This window comes from Patella vulgata, chromosome 6, assembly GCF_932274485.2.
Source record: "Patella vulgata chromosome 6, xgPatVulg1.2, whole genome shotgun sequence".
Lineage (NCBI taxonomy): Eukaryota > Metazoa > Mollusca > Gastropoda > Patellidae > Patella > Patella vulgata.
The window spans coordinates 21,464,935-21,486,168 of record NC_065884.2 but is presented as its reverse complement, the minus strand read 5'-3'; the positions used below and the strand labels follow the sequence as shown (position 1 = coordinate 21,486,168).

Sequence of the window (21,234 nt, the reverse complement as noted above, 5' to 3'; positions counted from 1 at the left end):
TAATTGCGAAATGGCGTGGTTTGTGTTGAGTGGACGTTAAACCCTATTCCTCTCTCAGTCTTTATAGGCTAAAGGTTATAGACTTGGACTATTTGTACTTTTGGTGAGTCCAATGGTAAATTATATCAGGTTTTTAATGCTGTATTTTTATTGAGGAATATAAAATGTCTTTTTATTTAAATTACATGTTAAGGTGTCCTGTTCCTACTTGTAAAACCCCAAAACGCAAGATGAAGAGGCTACGTCCATTACCACCAAAATGGGGAGAACTGTCAGCAGAGGTCAAAGATGTTATTGTAAAAGATTTACGTAAGTTAGTTTTATCATATTGAAGAGGGAGTGGTATAAATCTAGGTTTTAAAGTCACATATATTTCTTGTTAAAATACTTATCTGTCTTATATTACAAGTGTTTCATGTTACAAATACCCACCTGTTTCATGTTACAAGTACACAAGTACAAATCTGTTTCATGGTACAAGTACCAGGGGCAGATCAAGGAATTTTGAAAAGGGGTGGGGCGCCACAAAATGAGGGCACTGACCGCGGAGACGGGGCACGCCGCTGAGAGGGGGGTTTTTTTGGGGGGGGGGGGGGGTTCCCCCCAAAGAAAATTATCCGTCATTTCCTTGCATCTGTAGCCATTCCAAGAGCTATTTGGCTGATATTTTCGTCTAAATAAACTTTCGGAAATCGTTGAAAAAGAGCCTTAAAATCGAGCAAAAAAGCCAGTTGAACATTCGACTCGAAAATTGTCAAGGCGAGCAAGGCATTATGATGGGGAAAAAAGACGAATCTATTCCCTAGCCACTTCCCTATTTAAGCCTTGTAACTTGTTCTGTGTACTGTCCACACATGAAACAATGCTACATCAAGTTGCACTCATGCGTGTCGCTGATGGGCATGAGTGTATACGCTGCTGATTCTACAAGATGCTATCATTGATGTCTGTCTATAGTCACTCTATAGGATTAGGGTACCGTCAGCCAAACAACAAGAATTCATTTGAAAGTGGAAGCATTAATTAGACCAGACTGGTGTGTTTGAGTCATTTGGGATCCCTGCAACGGGTTGGGAACGGACATATTTGGGTCTGAGAAAAGGCACTTTCAGCAGTAAAAAAGAGCACTGTCGAAAATTAGGGGGGGGGGGCGCACCCCTCGTGCCCCCACTTGGATCCGCCTCTGAGTACCAATCTGTTTTATGGTACAAGTACTGATGTGTTTCATATTACAAGTTACTCCTGTTCTGTGTTACAAGTACCCATCTGTTTCATGTTGCCAATGCCCATCTTCCTCGTATAGAGAAAGCTAATAAACAGATCAAACAGAAAGCATTTATATATTTAATATACCATGGTACAAGTGCCATATGGAATAAATTTTATTTGACAGTGTTTATGTTTTATTGTAGAATTAACAGAAGAGATCAATAAATGTTGTTCGGCATGTTTTAATAGAATAGCTAGAAAGATGGGGAATAATCCACAAACTAACGAACCACTGGTACAAACAGTTCCTGAAAATACAGATGGTATGTTTCTAATGTTTATGTTGTTTGTATGGCTTGTACTGGAAACACAATACAAAGTGATCCTCCATATAAACATTTCACCACATCAAATGTGTTGAGGGTTTCTTTTGTACTATTTAGATTTTGTTTTAATAGTATGTATGCTGCTCTTATTGGGCGTATTAATACAATAAAATCTTGTCATATGTTAGCGAAATTACTGGCTTGAAAGTTGAATTCTCACTGAAGATTTTTCTGACCTTTATTCGAAGATAAGTCGAAGATAAGTATAAGACAAATGATTGCCATGTCCGTGGGAAATGGTTATTTCCCTTTGGAAGATAGATTCTATTTGGATTAAGATTATATGTAATGTGAATGGTGGATGTTTTTAAGCATCCTAAAATGATCATTCTAGTCTTTTAGCTGTCTATATCCGAAACATTTCAAATTTCAATTATGAATTCATCTTTTTTTTTATTTTGTAGAAATTGTAGAAACATCTAGATGGACAGAGGAAGAAATGGACATTGCAAAGCAAGGTATGAATTGTAGTAAATTTCTAGTAAATATGGAGGGAGAACTTGAACCAAATGTAAAAAATGTTTTGAATAAAATATACAACCAACTGAAATAATGTATTGGTCATTTAGGTTTACGAGAACATGGAAGAGATTGGGCAGCCATTGCAAATGTTGTTGGATCGAAAACAGAAGCTCAGTGTAAAAATTTCTATTTTAATTACAAGAAGAAGTTTAATCTAGAGGCCATCATAGCAGAACACAAAGAAAAGGTAAAAATATTTTATTCATTTTATCAAGAAATATCTTTCAAGTTAGTGTATATTTCATAATAACCAACAAATGTTATTAATTGAAATCATGTTAAAAATAGAATCTATTTATTAACAAAACAAAAATAAATCCAAGAAATTTTACTCATTTTAAAAGTGCTCTAGTAAGTAAGCGAGAAGTCGGGTACAGATCTGTTTCCTATAATGGATTGTTATGTTTTTACAGAATGAGGACAAGAGAACTGTTTCTATGTCTGAAAGTGTAGCATCAACGATGACTGCCCATTCAGATGATGAGTTATCTCTATGTGAAGAAGATAATGGAGAAGATAATGGTGATGATTCTGATACCACTAGTGCTCCTAGTCCTACACCAATGCAGATTGATGAAGGTATGTATAAACTGGGAGAAAGATTCCTTGAAGTTAAAAAGAAGGAAGTACAAAGTCTTGATTACTGAAATAAAATGTGGTCTTAACGTCCTGAGCAGTCTTAATAGCAAATCTAGATGAGTTATTAGCCTCTTTTATTTTTGCCTGTAGAATGTCTTTTTACTATATAACTTCCTGAAATACCAAATCTTATTTTTATTGGGTTTTGAAAATTTAGGATGTGTTTCAAACATGTACAACTCAGAAGTCATTTTTCAAAAAGGGTCTTGTGACAAGAAAGAGAACTAACTAAATCGAAGGATTGAGAAGAGCATCTTCTTCCGTAATTTATAGTCTCCACTACAATCAAGTTTGGTGGGTGAAAATCATGCGTGTATGAAAGTTTCATGCAGAAAATAGTATAACTGGTAAAGTGAGTTGAAATTAGGAAAGAGTATTTATAATGACTTTTCAAAAATGAGATGAAACCACATAAATATTAAATAAACCATGCCAAAGCACAGATTAAACTCATTTACAAGCTGTAAGGATGCATATTCTATCTACTTGAAAATCAAATTGTTTGTATTTTAAAGCTGGAGATGCAGTTAAGCTTGAGAAACCAGCTGTCCCTGACTCTACGATTACAGCATTGCCCCAGGTTGATACACTTGCTGACAAAACATTAAGTGCTTCACAAGGTAGTTTACGTAGTATACCAGATAATGACAGCAGTGCCACCTTGAGTGCTGATGAGGGGCCTGGACCTGGAACAGGGGGAATAACTGGCAGTGGTAGCCATCATGGTCCAACATCTCGTCCATCCTCTACTGGAGGACCTGTTCCTGTTAAAGTTACCTATGGTAAGTTTGCAAAGATTATATCCTGTTTTACATCATCAACCTATTCTTAGCACATCCATTTTACAGATCTTCCAAGCTATAATTTTAAAATATTTATATCTTTTTTTGCAGCTGCACCAGCAATAGGTACTCCAACATTATCACCAGTGTCTCAAGGGCATGTTGTATCACGAATGCCAGGTCCACTACCATCTTCTAACAGATATGGCTCTGGTCAGACGATGCCTGGTCAATCTCCTCACAATAGCTTACCCATGGATGTCAAAATACACAGTCCAAGACCAGCTTCCTCTCCAGGCCTTCCTCCAGGTCGAATATGGCACAGTGCTAGTCCATCTTTCAGTCAGTCATCTCGTCCTCCAAGCAGAGATGTACAGGTCATTGACTACTCGTCCAATCAGATTTCACAATTCCCAGGACGCTTAACCCCTCATGATAGTCGACTTTCTCCGAGACCCCCTAGTGGACATTCTGAAAATAGTCGCAGTGCAGTTTCTCCTCACATCCAACAAGGAAACCAGTTTGTTGAAAAGAAAGCTCCCTGTGTGCGAGATTTGATTAATTCAGCTATTGAGAGAAATTTGAGTCAGCCTGCAGCAGGTCAAGCACAAGATATAGGCGTTGCTATAACTAAACAAAGTAAGTCAGTCAGTTTACAAGCAATGTGTTAATCCTTCCTTCTTAGAATTAATTTAGTGAATAGCCAATCCCGATAATTTTAAAAAAGTAATTATCTGTATAAAAATATGACTGCTTATGGCATTTAACTGTATTGTTGTTAATGTGGTCATAAATTGTCACCACCTTGGTATGTCCATCCACGCTTGCTTTACTGACTCTACTGTATTCAGTTCTGGAGTAGTTAGTATTGGGATAAAGATGTTCACTACAGATTTTGAGTTCCCGTGTTAGTGACTCTGCCTGTTGATAACATATGTTACTGTGCTCGTACTTGATCTACAGAGTTAAATTCATTTCCGATATTCACCAAATTTCCAAGAATAGTCAATATTGACTCATAGATTGTCGCTATTGATTTTGAGTGTTTTTGAAAAATTAGCTCCAGAGTTATGGCCCCTATCTAATTTGATTGTTGATAAGAATGGTACAGATGAAATCGGCTGTTGATCTTGCCATGCCTTGTCTTGCAAACTACTTTTTGTAGATTCAATTATCCTTATCTTTCAAATTTTTCAAATGCAGTCATGCTCCTTATTGATTTTGTAATAAATTTTTATTTCAGTTCCTATCAGTGGGTTGCCACATGTTGGTCAACCACAAGATTTAAGAACTTTGAAGGATAAAGGCTTAGAACAAGTGGCTATGATGCATCAAGTTGATACACGAACAGGAATTCCCTATGCAGTTCCCCGATATGCTGATCGTGAACCACCAGATGCTCGTCATACACGGGAACCTGAGATTCAGGACTATTCTCGACGTGTAGATATGGATAGAGGTCCTCATGGTTACAAAGGTGATCCAAGAGACTTTGAATCACCAAGGCAAAGAATGATGCTTGATCCTTACCCTAGACTGCCCGATCAGGCTTTGGCAAAACCTATGGGAGCCCCTCCTCCTGCTCACTCGCATCATTCTCACCAGACTCGACCTGAAAGTAGGGGAAAATCTCCTTCAATTTATCCCTCTGAGCATTCAAGATCATTGTCACCAGCTGTTCGAGGTATACCAACATCTGCAGGGTCACCATATGATCCTTCAAGGCATTCACCAGCCAACCGTGGAGGAATTCCTCCGCCTCCACCTCTCATTAACAGCACTTCTTCAAAAATGTCCCCTAAACTTGCTAGATCCCCTCCTGTGAGTTCGATGTCTCTTCTTCCTACAGGATCCATTACACATGGTACACCTGGGGTTCAATATCTGAGTGCTCCAACCCATGCAGTTCAGGCACCATCCAGACGTTCAGAAGGTTTACCAAGACAGACTACACCACCACGAGTGGAGGGTTCTATTACAAAAGGTACTCCATTGAGTCGTGAAGGAATGGGAAGGGGAGTTCCCGGTCAGATGGATGTTCGGATGATGGATCCTAATGTTGGAAGAGGTCATGTTATGTATGAAGGAGGTTTTAGACAAGGTGTACCCTCAGGATTTTCGGAAAGAGGTCAGCAGCAACCTATGGAAATGTCTAAAGGACAGTATCCATACCAATATTCTTATCAAGAACAGGCAGTTCCTTACAGTTCTAAAGCTACTTTGGTTAGTGATTTCTTTACAGCTCAGCAAATGCATAGACGATCTCCAGCTGCACCAGAAAAGGAAGGAGGGCGTCTTTCTCCAGCAGGTGGTCCTCCTCAAAGACCATTTCCTGGAGGAATTGACCCTCGCATGCCACATCCTCAAATGCCTCCTTACAGTACACAGGGCATGGTTTACCTCCCTCATCCAAGTCAAGTAGCAGTTTCTTCAAGTGACAGACAACCAAAGTCTTCTCCATATCCACCTCAATGTTCCCCATCACCTCGTGAAGATAAACCAAGAACCTCTTGGGTACAAGCTGGAATGTCTCATCAACCAGTAACTGTGGCAGGTTTGCCAGTTAATCCTCACTATCCTCCCAGGCCAAGTATCGTTGCTGGAACTGGAAAACCAAATCAGCAGCTTCTACCAGATAGTACAAGCGTTCAACAAAGACAAGCTGTATCACCACGCCATGTTGAAATGAGTCAACATCTAGGAGTGCCCCAAAGAGATGGAAGACGTCATACTTCACCAACAGGGATGAGACCAAATTTTAGGCAGGGTATGGAAGTAGAACAGCCAGATCATAGAAATCAGCGTCATCCTGATCATATTCAGATGGCCATGGTAGAAGCTGCAAGAGCAAGAGCTGAGCAAGAACATTACAGGCCCAGGGCTAGCACTAACCCAGATCAACCAGTCGTCATTACAGATGGTGATTCTTCTCCAGGAGATTCCAATAGAACAAACTTATTGACCGATCCAGACTATTTCAGAAAAAAGTTTCCAGGCGTATCTGTTGGGAATGGAAATGCATTAATGTTAACCGCTTTCCAGAAAGATAGAGAACAGCCTCCAGTTACTGTAGTTGAAAACCAATCAGGTCCCCCCAAAAGTCTTACAGCTGCCACACTGATAGACGCCATCATCACCCATCAGATTAACCAAACTACTGAGGACAAAAAGGATAGAAAGTTACAAGGGCAGAGACACCAAGAACATCAACGAATTATTAAAGAGGAACGTGAGTATGAAAACATGAGCAGTTTTGGCAAATCAAAGCAGATGTATCAACAACAAGCACAGCAACAGCAGCATTCTGAAAATCCCAGTGCTTATGGTCATCAGGATCCAGAGAAGGTTCAGCCTCCAGGAATTGGTTATCCCCCTCTTCCTCTGGGGAGATCCCCACTACCACATGATACTAGGCCAAGTATTGTATCTGGTCAGGGTGGACATCAGAATCAGCAAATGGAAAGAGAAGCTGACACAAGTCGAGGTCCAACAAGTGAAGGTGAAGACCCGTCCAAATCAGGCATTACACTAGGAGAACACATCCATGCTATAATCATAGGAGACTATCAACAGAAGAAGATGCAAAGTCCTAAAGGAACAGCTAGTTTATTATCACAGATCAGTAATTCTAGTATGACAGGTAAGATGTTAACATGTAAAACATATAATTGTGATATCACCATGTTATGTCTTTTCCTGTTAAATTCTATTACATCTGTAATTAAACATACATTATGCAACTGCTAAATCTGCCTATTGCAGGTCTTTCTTTGGGCCTGAAATGTTATCTAAATTATTAATTAGACATTAATTAACTTATTCAGACCATAATCAACTCTCAATGTCATCGCTAGCCTGCGATGTTTATTGGATTAGGTTCCGATTTGCTGTTTGACTTCCATTCATGATTTAATCATGAAATGGATAATCGAGACTATGTTTTTTTATCATACTGATCGAGGCTAGGTTGAAAATTAAATCGCTAAAATCTCGGTTTGACTGAAATTTTCAGCAAATTCCCTTTACATTATCTAGTTTTTAACTATTATAGTGAGAACTGCCAACTCGTTATCTAATCTACCATAATGTATCTTTAATAGCCTGAAAAAATTATCTGTTCTTGTCTATTGTTTTCGGTAATTTTGAAATATGTATTTTCCATGGATCAGTGCTGTTAACTTCTAATCACTCATCAAGTAATCTGTGTTGATCTCAGTCAGGTCACAACAATTTGATTTTCTGTTCTTTGGGAACACCTGTAAAAAGTTTACTTCCTATTTCTTCTGGAGAAAGATTTAAGTAAAAACCAAAAGTACTTGGTTGTGCTGTTCAAAGGTTGAAATTTTGAACAAACCATCTCTCATGTGATTCAAGACCTCAAAGAACAGAAAATAGAATTGGTGTGGCCTATTTAAAAGTTCTTCATTGTCCCCCGCCTTTCGAAGAAAGCAGGGGACTATTAAAATGGGTCTGTCTGTCTGTCTGTCTGTCTGTCTGTCTGTCTGTCTGTCTGTCTGTCCGTCTGTCTGTCCGTCACACTTTTTGGGACACAATAACTCTCTTCCTAATTGAGCTAGAATGTTCAAACTTGGTGTATGTGTTTATTAGGTCAATGCCTTGATGGAGTTCGAAGATGAGCATTTTCCGCTTAGGGTAAGCAGAGATAAGCAATTTGATTGGTTGATGCTTTGGGACACGATAACTCTCTTCCTAATTGGGCTAGAATGTTCAAACTTGGTGTATGTGTTGATTAGGTCAATGCCTTGATGGAGTTCGAAGATGAGCATTTTCCGCTTAGGGTAAGCAGAGATAAGCAATTTGATTGGTTGATGCTTTGGGACACGATAACTTTTAATTGAGCTAGAATGTTCAAACTTGGTGTATGTGTTTATTAGGTCAATGCCTTGATGGAGTTCGAAGATGAGCATTTTCCGCTTAGGGTAAGCAGAGATAAGCAATTTGATTGGTTGATACTTTGGGGCACGATAATTATATGTGTCCTCTAATTATTTTCCTATTTCGGCGGGGGACATCAGCCTCACTGTTGGCTTGTTTGATTTTAATTTCCAGGAAACCAGAATAACCCTTCACCATACCTCCATCCAGATCGTAATCTAGCTGCACCACATCCTAGTGTTACACCACCCATCTCTAGAATGTCACCTAGTGAGAGTTACCTGGTTGGTTCAACAACAGATTCTAGACCACGTAGTTTATCTGCTGGCGGGGCAGCAGCTCCTTATGGTGGTTATCAAAACTGGAAAAAACGAGCTTCCCAACAGGTGAGTTTCAATGACGAATGGTTAATATTTTTAAAATAAAACAGGGTATTTTGAGGTTGAGATGTATGAATTTATCAATAAAGCTAATAATTTAAAGTATAGTCCAACTTTATTGAAATGTTATAAAACCGAAAAAAAACCACTGTGACATACAGCCAATAAACATTTTCCTTAGTTTTCCTTAGTTTAACAAAAAGATGGCAGCTAAAAATCGTCGGAAAGTTTTGTGGATTTTATATTCCCCCTAACTTTTGTTAGGATTGGACGATTTTTATAGACCAATAGACTCTTTTGAATTACTTAGACTGCTCTTTATTGTACATTGTTTTAAGGTCTATGTTTGCGATTTATTCCAGAAGATTGGACATTTGAAAGTAGATAAAAAATAATGCTCTATTATAAACAATATTTTATTCTCAGAAAAGGATTGAGGAAAAGGTTAGGCCTGTATTACCTCTCTCCTATGTAACAAAAAAATATATACAAAGAAAGTTATATGACCTTTTGTGATGAAGTGCTAACTGCTAATCATGTTGAAAGGCAATGCATAGGGCATTTTTATATGACCTCATTTTCATGTGGACGTATATTGTCGTTGCCCCCTGTCCGTCCGGACATCCGTCCACAATTTATTTGTGGATATTCTACAGGTCACAATTTTTATCTGATCTTGACAAAACTTGAAATATGGGTCTATCTCCCAAAGATCTTGTTTGCTTTCGAAATTGGCAAGAATTGGATCGAAACATCATGGATTATGGCCCCTGATTGTACGAAAAATCACATATTTAGCTTGTGGACACTCTAGAGGTCGCAATTTTCATCCAGTTTTGATGATTGTACGAAAAATCGTGTTTTTAGTTTGTGGTCCCTATCTAGAGGTCACAATTTTTATCCGATTTAAAAAAAAAGGTTCAAATATATCACCGTTACACCATAATGTTGGTTGAGTGAAAATCGGACCAAACCTGCCGGACAAAATGGCCTCCCCTCGAACGCAAAAAGTGTAAAAGTATGTATTACCAAGGTTGTGGACCCTCTAGAGGTCACAATTTTTATCCGATTTTGCTGAAACTTGAAAGGTATGCTTATAACCCAAAGATCTTGGTTCCTTTCGATATTCACGCATATCAGATCATAACTTCCTGAATTATGGCCCCTGATTGTACAAAGATATCGCTTTTTTTTTTTTTTAGCTTGTTCTCCATCTTGTGCTTGACTTACCAGTGTCAGGGGGGTACTGCACCCTTGTATCTTTCAGAAGTATTAACTATATACCAGCCTACCCGTACTTTGAGATCCCAACATCAAAACCTTTTATGCATTCCGTCATCAAAATTGAAACACTTTGGAGATAGAAGTTTCAGTGTTGCTGCACCCAAACTCTGGAATAGTTTGCCAATCAATATCCGTGACTGTAAAACTCTGTCAAGTTTTAAATCACATTTAAAAACTTACATGTTTAAACTATCTTATCCAGACTAATATAATTGATATGTTTTTACTCCTTTTTGAAAGTGCTTTGAGCATGCTTATGGATGGATTTGGTGCTCTAGAAATCTACATTATTATTATTATCCACCTCTTGCAAAATGTGGGCATATTTTGTCTGGCAACCTCTGGTTTTATTTATTTCTGTCATGAAATTGTTAATTTGTCTTCTCCAGGAGAATGAAGTTGTTGTTCATTAAATTTCCACTGTTTTTCTATGCCATTTCGTTTATTGCAGCAAGAACAAGAGCATCTAACAGCATCTAATCCTGATATAAGTGTTATAGTATCTTCCCACCAAGATACACAACAGCCATCTCAACATCAACTGCATCCTAGTCAAGGGGGACAACTCCATCCAGATCAATCTAGATCCCCAATGCAGTCATCCTCGCCAACTGTACCTAGTGTTATGGCTGAAACACCGACTTCTACAGGTAACATTGGGTTTTAATTTTACTCAACAGCTTTTTAAGTCAATTTCCAATTTGCCAGAAGTATTGTATTGTCTAGCATTTTTGTACTGCCATTTGTTGTAACAATACCACAAGGAAACTATATGGAGTCTTATGGGTGTTTATTATTTTAAAAAATGAGATAACAATAGGAGGATGTATTTTGACTATTTCAACATTCAACATAGCCTTATAGGATATTGGCCTAGTCAAGGTGTAACAATAGGTTGCTCGACAACACTTTGCAATTTTTCATTGACAAATGTCATTATAGGTTATGCACAGTTCATGAAACTGCAAAAGTGTTTTTTCTCTTTTGCATGAAATTGTTGACATTTCTTTTTAAATGTATGCAGTTTTTGAAACAGAGATGTAAACTGGTCATGTACAAAACTACCAGCACTGGGTATGACAAGATTTAGATCTTGTATGACTATAATTTGTTTTATGTCATTGAATGCTGTTTTATTTTAACAGAGATGAGTGAGCATGGTAGTAATAAAGGTTCACCAACATCAACAGTTGGTCCACAACAACTTACACTTGGTAACCTCATGGCACGAACTAAAACAGGTATGTCATTTTAATTTATCTTGTCAAGTAAAGGATCTCTCATATAACGGTGGCTCAGTGAGGAAGACGCTGGCTCACTAACCAGGAGGTCTTGGGTTTGATCCTGGTGTCGGCGGAGAACGATCATGTTGAGTTTCAGGCATGGTTTCCCCCCTTGTCAAGTCCTGTGTACACATTGGTGTGCATGTAAAAGAACCCTGGACAAAATTTTTGAGTATGCCCGTCTTCATAAGCCCGGTTGGTGCAGAAAAGTAGGATATTAAACCCCCATTTCATTCCTCATATAACAATACATAGTTCAGTACATAGTTGTAACTCAGAGTATAGAAAGTAAAAATGTTGACTGGATAAATTGTGCATCTTGTGTTCTAGCCGGTGATGGGCTCCAATAATTAATCTAACCAACCATGCATGCAACTGTGTGTCTGTTACCAGTGCTGATCGAAGGTATAATATATATGATTACCACAGAAAACCATGGTTATGATTAATGACAACTTTTATCACTTGAAATTTTTTAGATAAGCGGAAAATACGCTTGATTGTCAGGTCAAAAAACATACATTTTAACCCATGGTTTTAGATTGTGTCATTAATTTTATTACTGCACAAAATGAGGTTGATTGCACTGCACTTTTCAGGTAAATCACTGCACATTTCAGGTTGATCACTGCACATCTTAAAAACAATGCTCAGAGACGCCTATTGAAGTTTAAAATTCCTGTTATTGCTCTGAAATTATGGCCCTTGTGAATCTTGTGAACACTATAACCTGTTATTTGTTTTACAAAAATATTAATATAATGTTTATCTTTCAGGCGTAGCTGATAGTACGGCAACTGGTAGTTCTTCTGATGTATCTGGTGGACAGAAAACCATGGAGATATCTCCACAAGAATATGTCAAAAATCAGATAGAGAAAGTACTTCGAGAAGATCCACAATCCACTGATAAGCTTTCCACCAATCAACAATCTCGCCTGCAATCAGGTGACAAGCCCTTGGCAGCTCCCCAACAAAGACAACAATCGAACATGTCTCCATATCCAGGTTGGCCTGCCCAACATCATGGAGAAATGAGACCTAAGGACCCAGCTATTAATGAACAGAAGGGGGCTGAAGAAGCAAATCAGTCAGCTAAGTCACAAATGGGTGTTTTTTCACAATCTGCTGATCCATCTGACCCTAACTCAGTTCATCAACAGGCACCGTATATGAAGAAGAGGATAATCGGCAATAGATCCCGTGGCAAAGAGGAACCAACTGGAAAATTTAGTCAACCTCAAACCCCTAGAGAACCCTCACGCCACTCACCCATGCAAGCCACCAAGTCCAGTAAACCTGGAGGTCTACAAGGTCTACACAAAAAAGCTCCCCAATCAGAATATGATTTCCCTGATAGTCCTGATGATTTGGAGCCTGGTAAAAAACCTAGTAGTTACATGGCCATGTCTGTTGCAGCTCGTAGCCCCAGACGTGGAAATGTTGATAGTTCAGATCACGGCAAAGGTGAAGGAAATATAGGAAGTTCCGTTGACGATGGACAGAGCAGAGATGGAGAGAAGATATCTTCAAGTGATGCTCCTGGGTTTGAAAGTATGGAAGGTAGTGATACTAGACATTCAGTTTCAGGGTCTAGAGATAATGACGATAACTCAAATGTTTCCCACGCAAGTGTTGACAGTACCCAGTCAGATAATATGGTCATTGATGAATCGGCTAATATTGACAGTTCAACCAATTTTGAAACATCTGACAGACCACGTTCCTCAAAATCTTCTTCTCCTCGTACTCAAATAAATAGTCCTCAGTGTTCTGAAGTTTCCTTTGAACAATCGGATGCTTCCCAAGAAGTTCATGGAACAACAGGGTTTGTTCAGCGATCTCGAAGTCCACGTTCATTGGATGGGAATTACCTGGCATCAGGTGATGCTTCCCGACCTCACACTGGTGCAGATTCAAGTGTGGTTGTGACAACTGGTGCAGGAAGTTATTATTCTGGAGGTCAACAGGTCGTATCTAGCGTGACCCAGCCCCGTGTATATCAGAGAAATGAACCTGCTGTTATATTATCATCACAGTATGAAACATTATCAGATGAAGATTGAACTATATATCGCTAAATTTTACTAACTTGACACCTAACAGTTAAAGTCTCTGAGCGTCATTTGGATTATTTAACATTTAATAAAAAGAAAATTAAAAGACAATCTCTCAGACTGGATCAAGTCAGTTTAAAAAGAGGCCTATCAAAACAACAGGTGATGCTGACTTTTGACCATATCCAGTTTATAGCGTACACTGAGAATGCAGAATGTTGACCATCCTTCTTAATACGGACAAATTGGAACCATCTTTGGACTTATTCCTTTGACAATATTGAAGTTGAAAGGGATTCCTTAATTCCTCAAATGATATCCAGAGACTTTAAGTCAGTAGGTTATGTGTGTTGGTTTAATCAGATTAAAATCATTATGGACATATATTTATGTTGCTATCCTACTGTTGATTAGACGATTTCTGTTGATTACACAACATCACTTGATCACACAACATCTGTTGATTAGACGACCTCTGTTAATTACAGAGGGATTGGGTGACTGAATGGTCCAACGTGTGTGCTTTAGGTCATGAGGTCTAGCATCGAGTCAAGTGACGTGGTTTCGATTCCCAGCTTGTACATGACAAAGGAGTAGGGTGGCCTATTCCAGCTTGTAGGTTTTCTTCAGGTCCTCCCACTCCTAAAGACCCCTATTGAACCATATCCCAAATGACCTAGTTTGTGCCAAGTAGACATTAAACCCCATTACAATCTCTCTGTTGATTACACGACTTGTGTAAGGTTAGATATTTCTACAGTGACATCCTTAAAGATGAAGTCAAGTTGACTTAAAAGATACTTTCTAGCGTATAATTTGGACTAAAAACATATTCAAATTAATTAATCTATCGAAAATTTGCTTCAAATCCCTCTCAAAACTTTGTATTCATCGTCAGATAGCGCAAGCTATAAATAAACTGTTGTTAGTTGCGGTGCCAGTAAGCACAATTCATTGAGGGAGGATCCATTTTTCAGAATGTATTTTTCGTTACTTACTGTCCGTTTATCATACATATTGAGGCCTAAGTAACTTCTTAATTATTTTTTTTCAACTACATTTTCCGTCATTTAATTACAGAGTCTTTTGTAAGTTGACACCCCTCAATGTTCCCAAAACCGCCTAACCATTTGATCAAGAAATAACAATCGCTCCTTCAGTCAAGCTAGCACACAACAAGCTAGCAGACAACAGTCAGGTTGCCAGTTAGTGATACCCAGACATTTTTGTCCAGTGCTTGCCCCATGGGTGTTTTTCGTGTAATCCAGTATTTCTCTAGTTTAAGGGCTAATCCTGATAATATTTTGGAGAATAAAACTGGTTAATTTTGTGTTAAAATCACTTAAAATCCTCTACCTTGGGGCCGAACAACTAACTCAATATATTTGATACGTTTTCAAACAACTTAAACTGGTCAGTCTTCACCTGTAAGTGGGGACCGGTGCCCAAAGCTGTATTATGTGGTGTCTGGATAAAACCAGCCTTTTATTTTATAAAAATAATGTGTAGGTGAAATTTACCTTTCGTTATCAAGTACAGCACATGGGTCATTCACTGTATAAACCTCTAAAGAAACAGGAATCGATTATCAGGTCACCCAAGGAAAAAATTGACCCGAAATCTTAAAAGGGTTACGTGTCCGGATAAGCAGTTTTCACGTTCACGTCCAAATGACTCAATATTTTGAGCTGAAATTTTGAGACAGGGTAAATACACCATTCCTCTATATTTTGGCGCTTAACTTTCATATGTACTCGGACTGTTAATTTTGAGACTCTGTTCAATTCGGGATAGTCCCTTTAAATTGAAGGTCTATACTTTCCATATATACCAAATTTGCCATATTTATATTGGAAAAAAAACCCTGATAAATACTTTCTGGACAATGTATCATTAAAAACAAATGAAGTCTTAACCAACCAATTTGACTTTAAAGACTTTGAATTATGAATTTATGTATAATTTGTAACCATGGTTATATGAGTGTAAATTTGTTTATAATATTATATGTCAGTTATGAAGTAGTATATTTGCTAGTATTATTAGAGACAGAGATAATATAATTAACTAATACTGGTGTTTTATCATTGATGTGATTTTTGGTTGAAATGGCTAATGTAAAATAGTATGATGCTTGTTTGACTGTTATTTTTAGTGCCAATCATTTATTTTTGAATTGGCTAATCATTTATTAAATTTTGTAATGTAACTCTTACATTAAATATTATATTGTATCGCTCGCTAGATGTGTCCTGTAAATTTAACTTATGAATTAGTTATGTTCCAAAAGGTGCCATAACTTCGTAGACATTGTTTATAACGCATTACTTGAGAAATGCTAATATAGGAAATATAAGATTTGAATATCAATACTTGATATATACACATCTAAAATATAAATACTAGTACTGGTATTTAATTTTATAGTTGTCTGTCTTTTATCATTCATCTTCCGTAAGTCAACATCCCTATCCGACTCATTTAAACAATAAAACCCACACAAAAATAGTCATCATATTAACGGCACAGTTTAATAATCTAAACTCACTTCTCTATGGAATAACAATTACAGGTTTATTAACTTTTCCATGATGATACATTCATGGAAACGTTACAATTCAATAAACCAGGAATTGTTATTCCATACATCATTACTAAATACCACTGAAAGAAGTTAATGTAAACTGTAATTGTATTGGGATGCCTAAACATCTAGTCTTTATCGCAGATTTTAACAAAACTATGTTATACATGTATATATCATCATTGTGTTGTGTAACATTCAAAATATGTCTTCATCATTTGTAAACTGTGTATGTACATTATAGATGGGCATTTCTTATTATAATATGAATTCAGTGAGTTATTAACAGTTATGGTCTTTCTGACCTGGCCCTAGTTTCATGGTATTTATCTTACCTACAACATGTACCTAACATTTATTGATAACTGTGGGCTTTCTTCACTATAACTTCTAACAAGCAAATTAACATTATTTGAAATATACCATTCCCCATGGTTTTGATATATGGGTAAGGCGACCTTAATGTAATAATGTTAATAATGTACTCAATAAATAAAAAAGAGTTCAAAATAGAGTTGTCTTGTTCCGTTTAAAATTTATAAATAACTCTTTTGTTATTTATTGATTACATTATTAACTGTACAACTAACTGCACCTTGTAACCAGGGCACAGTACTGTAACCTTACCCATATTTTATATTAAATGGTATGAAATGTTACTTAAAGGAGCTAAATCGCTAACATTTGGGACCTAGAAATTCACAAAAGAGGGGCGCAACGCATATAATACTGTAATATGAATGTATATAAACTGATTTACATTTAATGGTTTCAGTTTTTACTCCAATTTCAAATCAGTTATGTTCGACGAAATAAGTCGGCAATCTAAATCGAGTGCAAATTTCTAGCGTCTAGTTATTCTAGTCTACATAACTCCATTTGATTTGGTGCAATGTGTCTAGCCTCGTCCCTCGAGTCTCTCAATACAACTGGGGCTGAAGCGCATTATGGTACTCGATTCCTGTACCAATGTTAAAAAAAAATTTTTATCTTAAATATCGGATATCAGAAGATCATCTTTTCCCGGTAAGTTTGCATCATCAATGTTGATTTAAATTGACCAATAATTCGGGTTTTCGATGTCGAAGATTTTGGAGGATTTTGAGTTACGGACTTGGGTCCTTTAATACATGTTGTAAAACAAGCTGTTTATCATAACATTATATCACTTCAACAAAAGTTATTTGTGCAGGCTTTAAGTTATCCTTGTCATGTTATTTGTAAATTGATGGAATAAAACTTCCGACATGTTATTTATTGTTATATTTATTTTTTAGGGTAAAGCAAACACAAATCCAACTACTTTACTTGAGTTGATTTAGGTATTATGAAAGCCAAATTTACCACTAATTTGTCTCAGTTTCCAGAGTTTTCTAGAGAACTTTGTTACTGCAACTTTAAAACATGTGCAAAGACTGAAAGAAAATATATGCTCCAAAACTGTTCTGAAACTTGGTAGGAATGAGGAACACATTGATGCCTTCAAAATAGCATATTAAAATATTTTGTGACGGTTTCCGGAAATTACCGAGGACTTCCGATTTTTTCCGAATATAAATAGTTCTCTCCATTTTAAAAATAGACTAAAATTGAGGTATTGTGGCACACTGATCCGCAGTGAATATTTGCTAGGCCGCTACAATCACTGATAAGGATGACATCGATGCGGCTTAATGAGCCAGTAATATTAACTTTTTTCCTGCGACAAATTGAATTCTAAAACATTTTTTTTATGTATTGGAAAAATAAATAAAGGCGTTTGACGTATTTGTAGGTAAAAATTATTTCCTATTTAGTGTAAATGGGTATTAAAATGACTAAAATGCAGCATTCTCTCGGAAGCAGTAACGTCTTATGTAAACAATGCACGCGCCATTCAGCCAATGATTGACGCCTCGTGCTGTGACGGCACGTGTTAAGGCAGTCATCTTTGACAGAGATATATTACTAGACTCGTAATTCTCTGTGAAACAGATTGGTATTGTGGTGTTAGCCCCAGATATTATCTTTCATTTTCAGAGACATTGTTCCATAACATTTTCAACCATTTGGCCGCCATTTTGAATTTTACAAAAAAACCTTCAAATCGATATTATAGCCACCATTTTGATTCCGATTTTCGAAAACTTTTTTTTGTTTGTGCTGTTTTGTACCTACTCCAAATTGCAACATTTCTTAGCTAGGGAACCGATTTTTGAATTTCAATTTATTTTACTTCCGGTTTAATTTTGAATTTTGTTCGACTTTTCAACTGCTATCTGGTGACCTAACCTTTTAATGACCCTTGACCTTTTCATATATGACGACCCTCATTTCTACTAACAATTAATATCAAAATATTCGGTCTTGAAGTATAACTTCTGGTTTTATTAAGAATTCAAAATGACAGGTCCTAGGTATTATCCTCAATAATTCATTTTGACGAAACTTGATATATAAGTCACGGTTGCTTTCGATATTGGAATGCCGCATGTATCGTATCGGACCGTAACTTCATGGATTATGGCCCCCGATAAGTTTTTAGCTTGTGAACACTCAAGAGGTCACAATTTTGTATCTGATTTTGATAAAACTTAAAGTGTAATAACGCAAAGATCTTGGTTCCTTTCGATATTGCGGCATATCGGACCGTAACTTCTGGTATGGCCCCCGATTTTACGAAAAATCACCTTTTTATTTTAGCTCATTCTCTGTCAATCAAGTGCAAAGTGTGGCGGTATGCATGTAGATAAAGAGATTGTCTCTATGAACTAATTAATTCAATCTGATTAAAACCCAGGTCCTATTTCGTTTCGTTTTTTTTATAGTTCAAAATTTTGTTTTATTTGTCTGTACTACACTAGGAAGAGTTGTTATATAATTGGCCAATGAAACCATCTGTTACGGCGACTTCTTGGCGTGCCATGCACGGAACTGTGAGTAAACCACCAGAAACGTCAACGCTGACCGATTAATCAATGTCTGACGTCTTAGGTTTAAAGCCGCTCGTACGATCCCTGACGCGACCTACCAGTACAACTAGTCAGATCGTCATGAAATGTAGATCTGTATTTTAGTTAGATTGTAATTAATTTAGATGTTTTCACTACATTTTTTGTGGGGTTTCCTGTTTAAATTATAAATCTTATCTGTTAATATGTTCTTGCATCATTTGTTTTGATGTGCAGTTATCCTACATTGCATTGTCTATTTAAAACAAGCGGTTGCCATGCAAAACACGTCCACATTTTGCAAGAGATGGATAGAGAATGAGCAGGGGCCATGATCTAGGAAGTTACGATCCGATATGTGCGAGTATCAAAAGGAACTGAGACCGTTGAGTTATAAACATACATTTCAAGTTTTATAAAAATCGGATTCAAATTGGCATTTTTAAGAGTGTCCAAGAAGCTAAAAAGGCAAAATGTTGTTCAATCAGGGGCCATAATCCAGGATGTTACAGTCCAATACGTGCGAATATGGAAAGGAGTCGATATCTTTGGGGTATAAACATAGATTATAATTTTAATCAAAATCGGATGAAAATTGTGATCCCTGTGACAAAGTGCTTTTTATAAAATACGAACTATTATTTAGATGCTGTGAACTTATTGACCCCAGTTGGTTTTGAAAATAGGTGATATCGACTTTTCAACTCTGTATATACTTCTGTTAAGGTGCGAACTGGCTATGATCTAATTAAACATGCAATTAATCCCATATTAGGTCATTTACAAACTACATATGATCTGTCAATCTGTTTCACAGAGATCTTCTAATATCTCTGTAACAGATGACTGTTTCGACACGTGACGACACATCACGCGGCGTCAATCATTGGCTCAATAGCGCGTGCATTGTTTACCTAAGACGTTACTGATTCGGACTAAATGGTAAATTTTACTTATTTTAATACCCATTTACACTAAATCGGAAATGATTTTTACCTACAAATAATTCAAACGTCTTTTTTATTTTATAATAAATGAAAAAAAATGTTTTAGAATTTAATTTGATGGAAGAAAAAAGTTAATATTTGAGATTCATTAAGTCGCATCGTTGTCATCCTTATCAGTGATTGTAGCGCCCTAGCGAAAATTCACTGCTGATCAGTGTGATGATCTGTGTACAAGCTCCGCATTACTTCAAAGGAATACGCACTGGTCAGCAAGCATACCATGGCGTGATAAATAGACAATTGCATGTATGATCATGAATCTTATCTATTTTCGGAGGCTATATAACAAGGAGTTTGCTGACAGACAGACGACCGGGGATGAGGAGAGAGACGGGAGAAGTAGAGACCGGCATATGGACTCACCCGAGTTCAGCTGCTGCCGTGGCCCGAGGACGGAATGGTTGTCTTAATGTAGCATGTTAATGTTATCGTTTATTATCCTGGTGTAGTTTTAGCTCATGTTGTATTTATGTAGCTGTTTTATATACCTGATGTAAATAAATGATATATTTACTAAACCGATATCAGTTATCACCAAGATAGTGTCACACCCCTAGATGGTCCACAACCTTGATATACCATACCTTTACATGGTTAAGAAGAGCAACCATTTTGTCCGGCAGTTTCGGTCCGATTTTCGCGAAATTCCATCTCAACCATCATTATGGTGTAACGGTGTAATATTCAAACGTGACCTCTAGAGGGACCTCAAGCTAAAAACACATGTTTTCGTACAATCAGGGGCCATAATTCAGGAAGTTATGATCCGATATGCTTGCATATCGAGACGAACCAAGATCTTTGGGTTATAAACATACATTTCAAGTTTCATCAAAATCGGATGAAGATTATGACCACTTGAGTGTCCACAACCTTGATATACCACAATTTTACACTATTTGCGTACGAGGAGCAGCCATTTTATCCGACAGTTTCAGTCCGATTTTCACGAAATTCGAATTCAACCCTCATTATGGTGTAACGGTATTATAATTTTAAAAGGATAAACATTGTGACCTGTATAGTGACCACAAGCTAAAACGTGAGTTTTCGTACAATATCAGGGGCCATAATCCAGGAAGTTACAATCCGATATGTGCAAATATCAAAAGGAATCAAGATCTTCGGGGTATAATAAACATACATTTCAAGTGTCATAAAAATCGGATGAAAATTGTAGCCTCTAGAGTGTGTGAAATATCTTTATTTAACGTCCGCTTCCATCGAAGTGATATCGCAATTTTGATATACCATACTTTTACACTATTTGCGTACA

At 37.2% G+C, this 21,234-nt stretch overlaps 1 protein-coding gene across 2 annotated transcripts in view; it reads left to right on the top strand.

The window, feature by feature from the left end:
• LOC126824625 (nuclear receptor corepressor 1) overlaps window positions 1-17,274 on the top strand; it is a 63,839-nt gene extending 46,565 nt beyond the window's left edge. The window contains exons 18-29 of one of the 2 annotated variants that reach the window (XM_050553890.2): window positions 194-309; window positions 1,413-1,532; window positions 2,000-2,053; window positions 2,165-2,304; window positions 2,531-2,696; window positions 3,272-3,538; window positions 3,650-4,177; window positions 4,782-7,178; window positions 8,609-8,820; window positions 10,550-10,748; window positions 11,244-11,339; window positions 12,158-17,274. In XM_050553890.2, the coding sequence (XP_050409847.2) occupies window positions 194-309; window positions 1,413-1,532; window positions 2,000-2,053; window positions 2,165-2,304; window positions 2,531-2,696; window positions 3,272-3,538; window positions 3,650-4,177; window positions 4,782-7,178; window positions 8,609-8,820; window positions 10,550-10,748; window positions 11,244-11,339; window positions 12,158-13,446 (5,584 nt within the window). In that variant the 3' untranslated portion in view covers window positions 13,447-17,274. Of the gene's footprint in view, window positions 1-189; window positions 310-1,412; window positions 1,533-1,999; window positions 2,054-2,164; window positions 2,305-2,530; window positions 2,697-3,271; window positions 3,539-3,649; window positions 4,178-4,781; window positions 7,179-8,608; window positions 8,821-10,549; window positions 10,749-11,243; window positions 11,340-12,157 lie in introns of both variants that reach the window. The other variant, XM_050553889.2, reaches the window with a different exon arrangement.
• The last annotated feature ends 3,960 nt before the right edge of the window (window positions 17,275-21,234 follow it).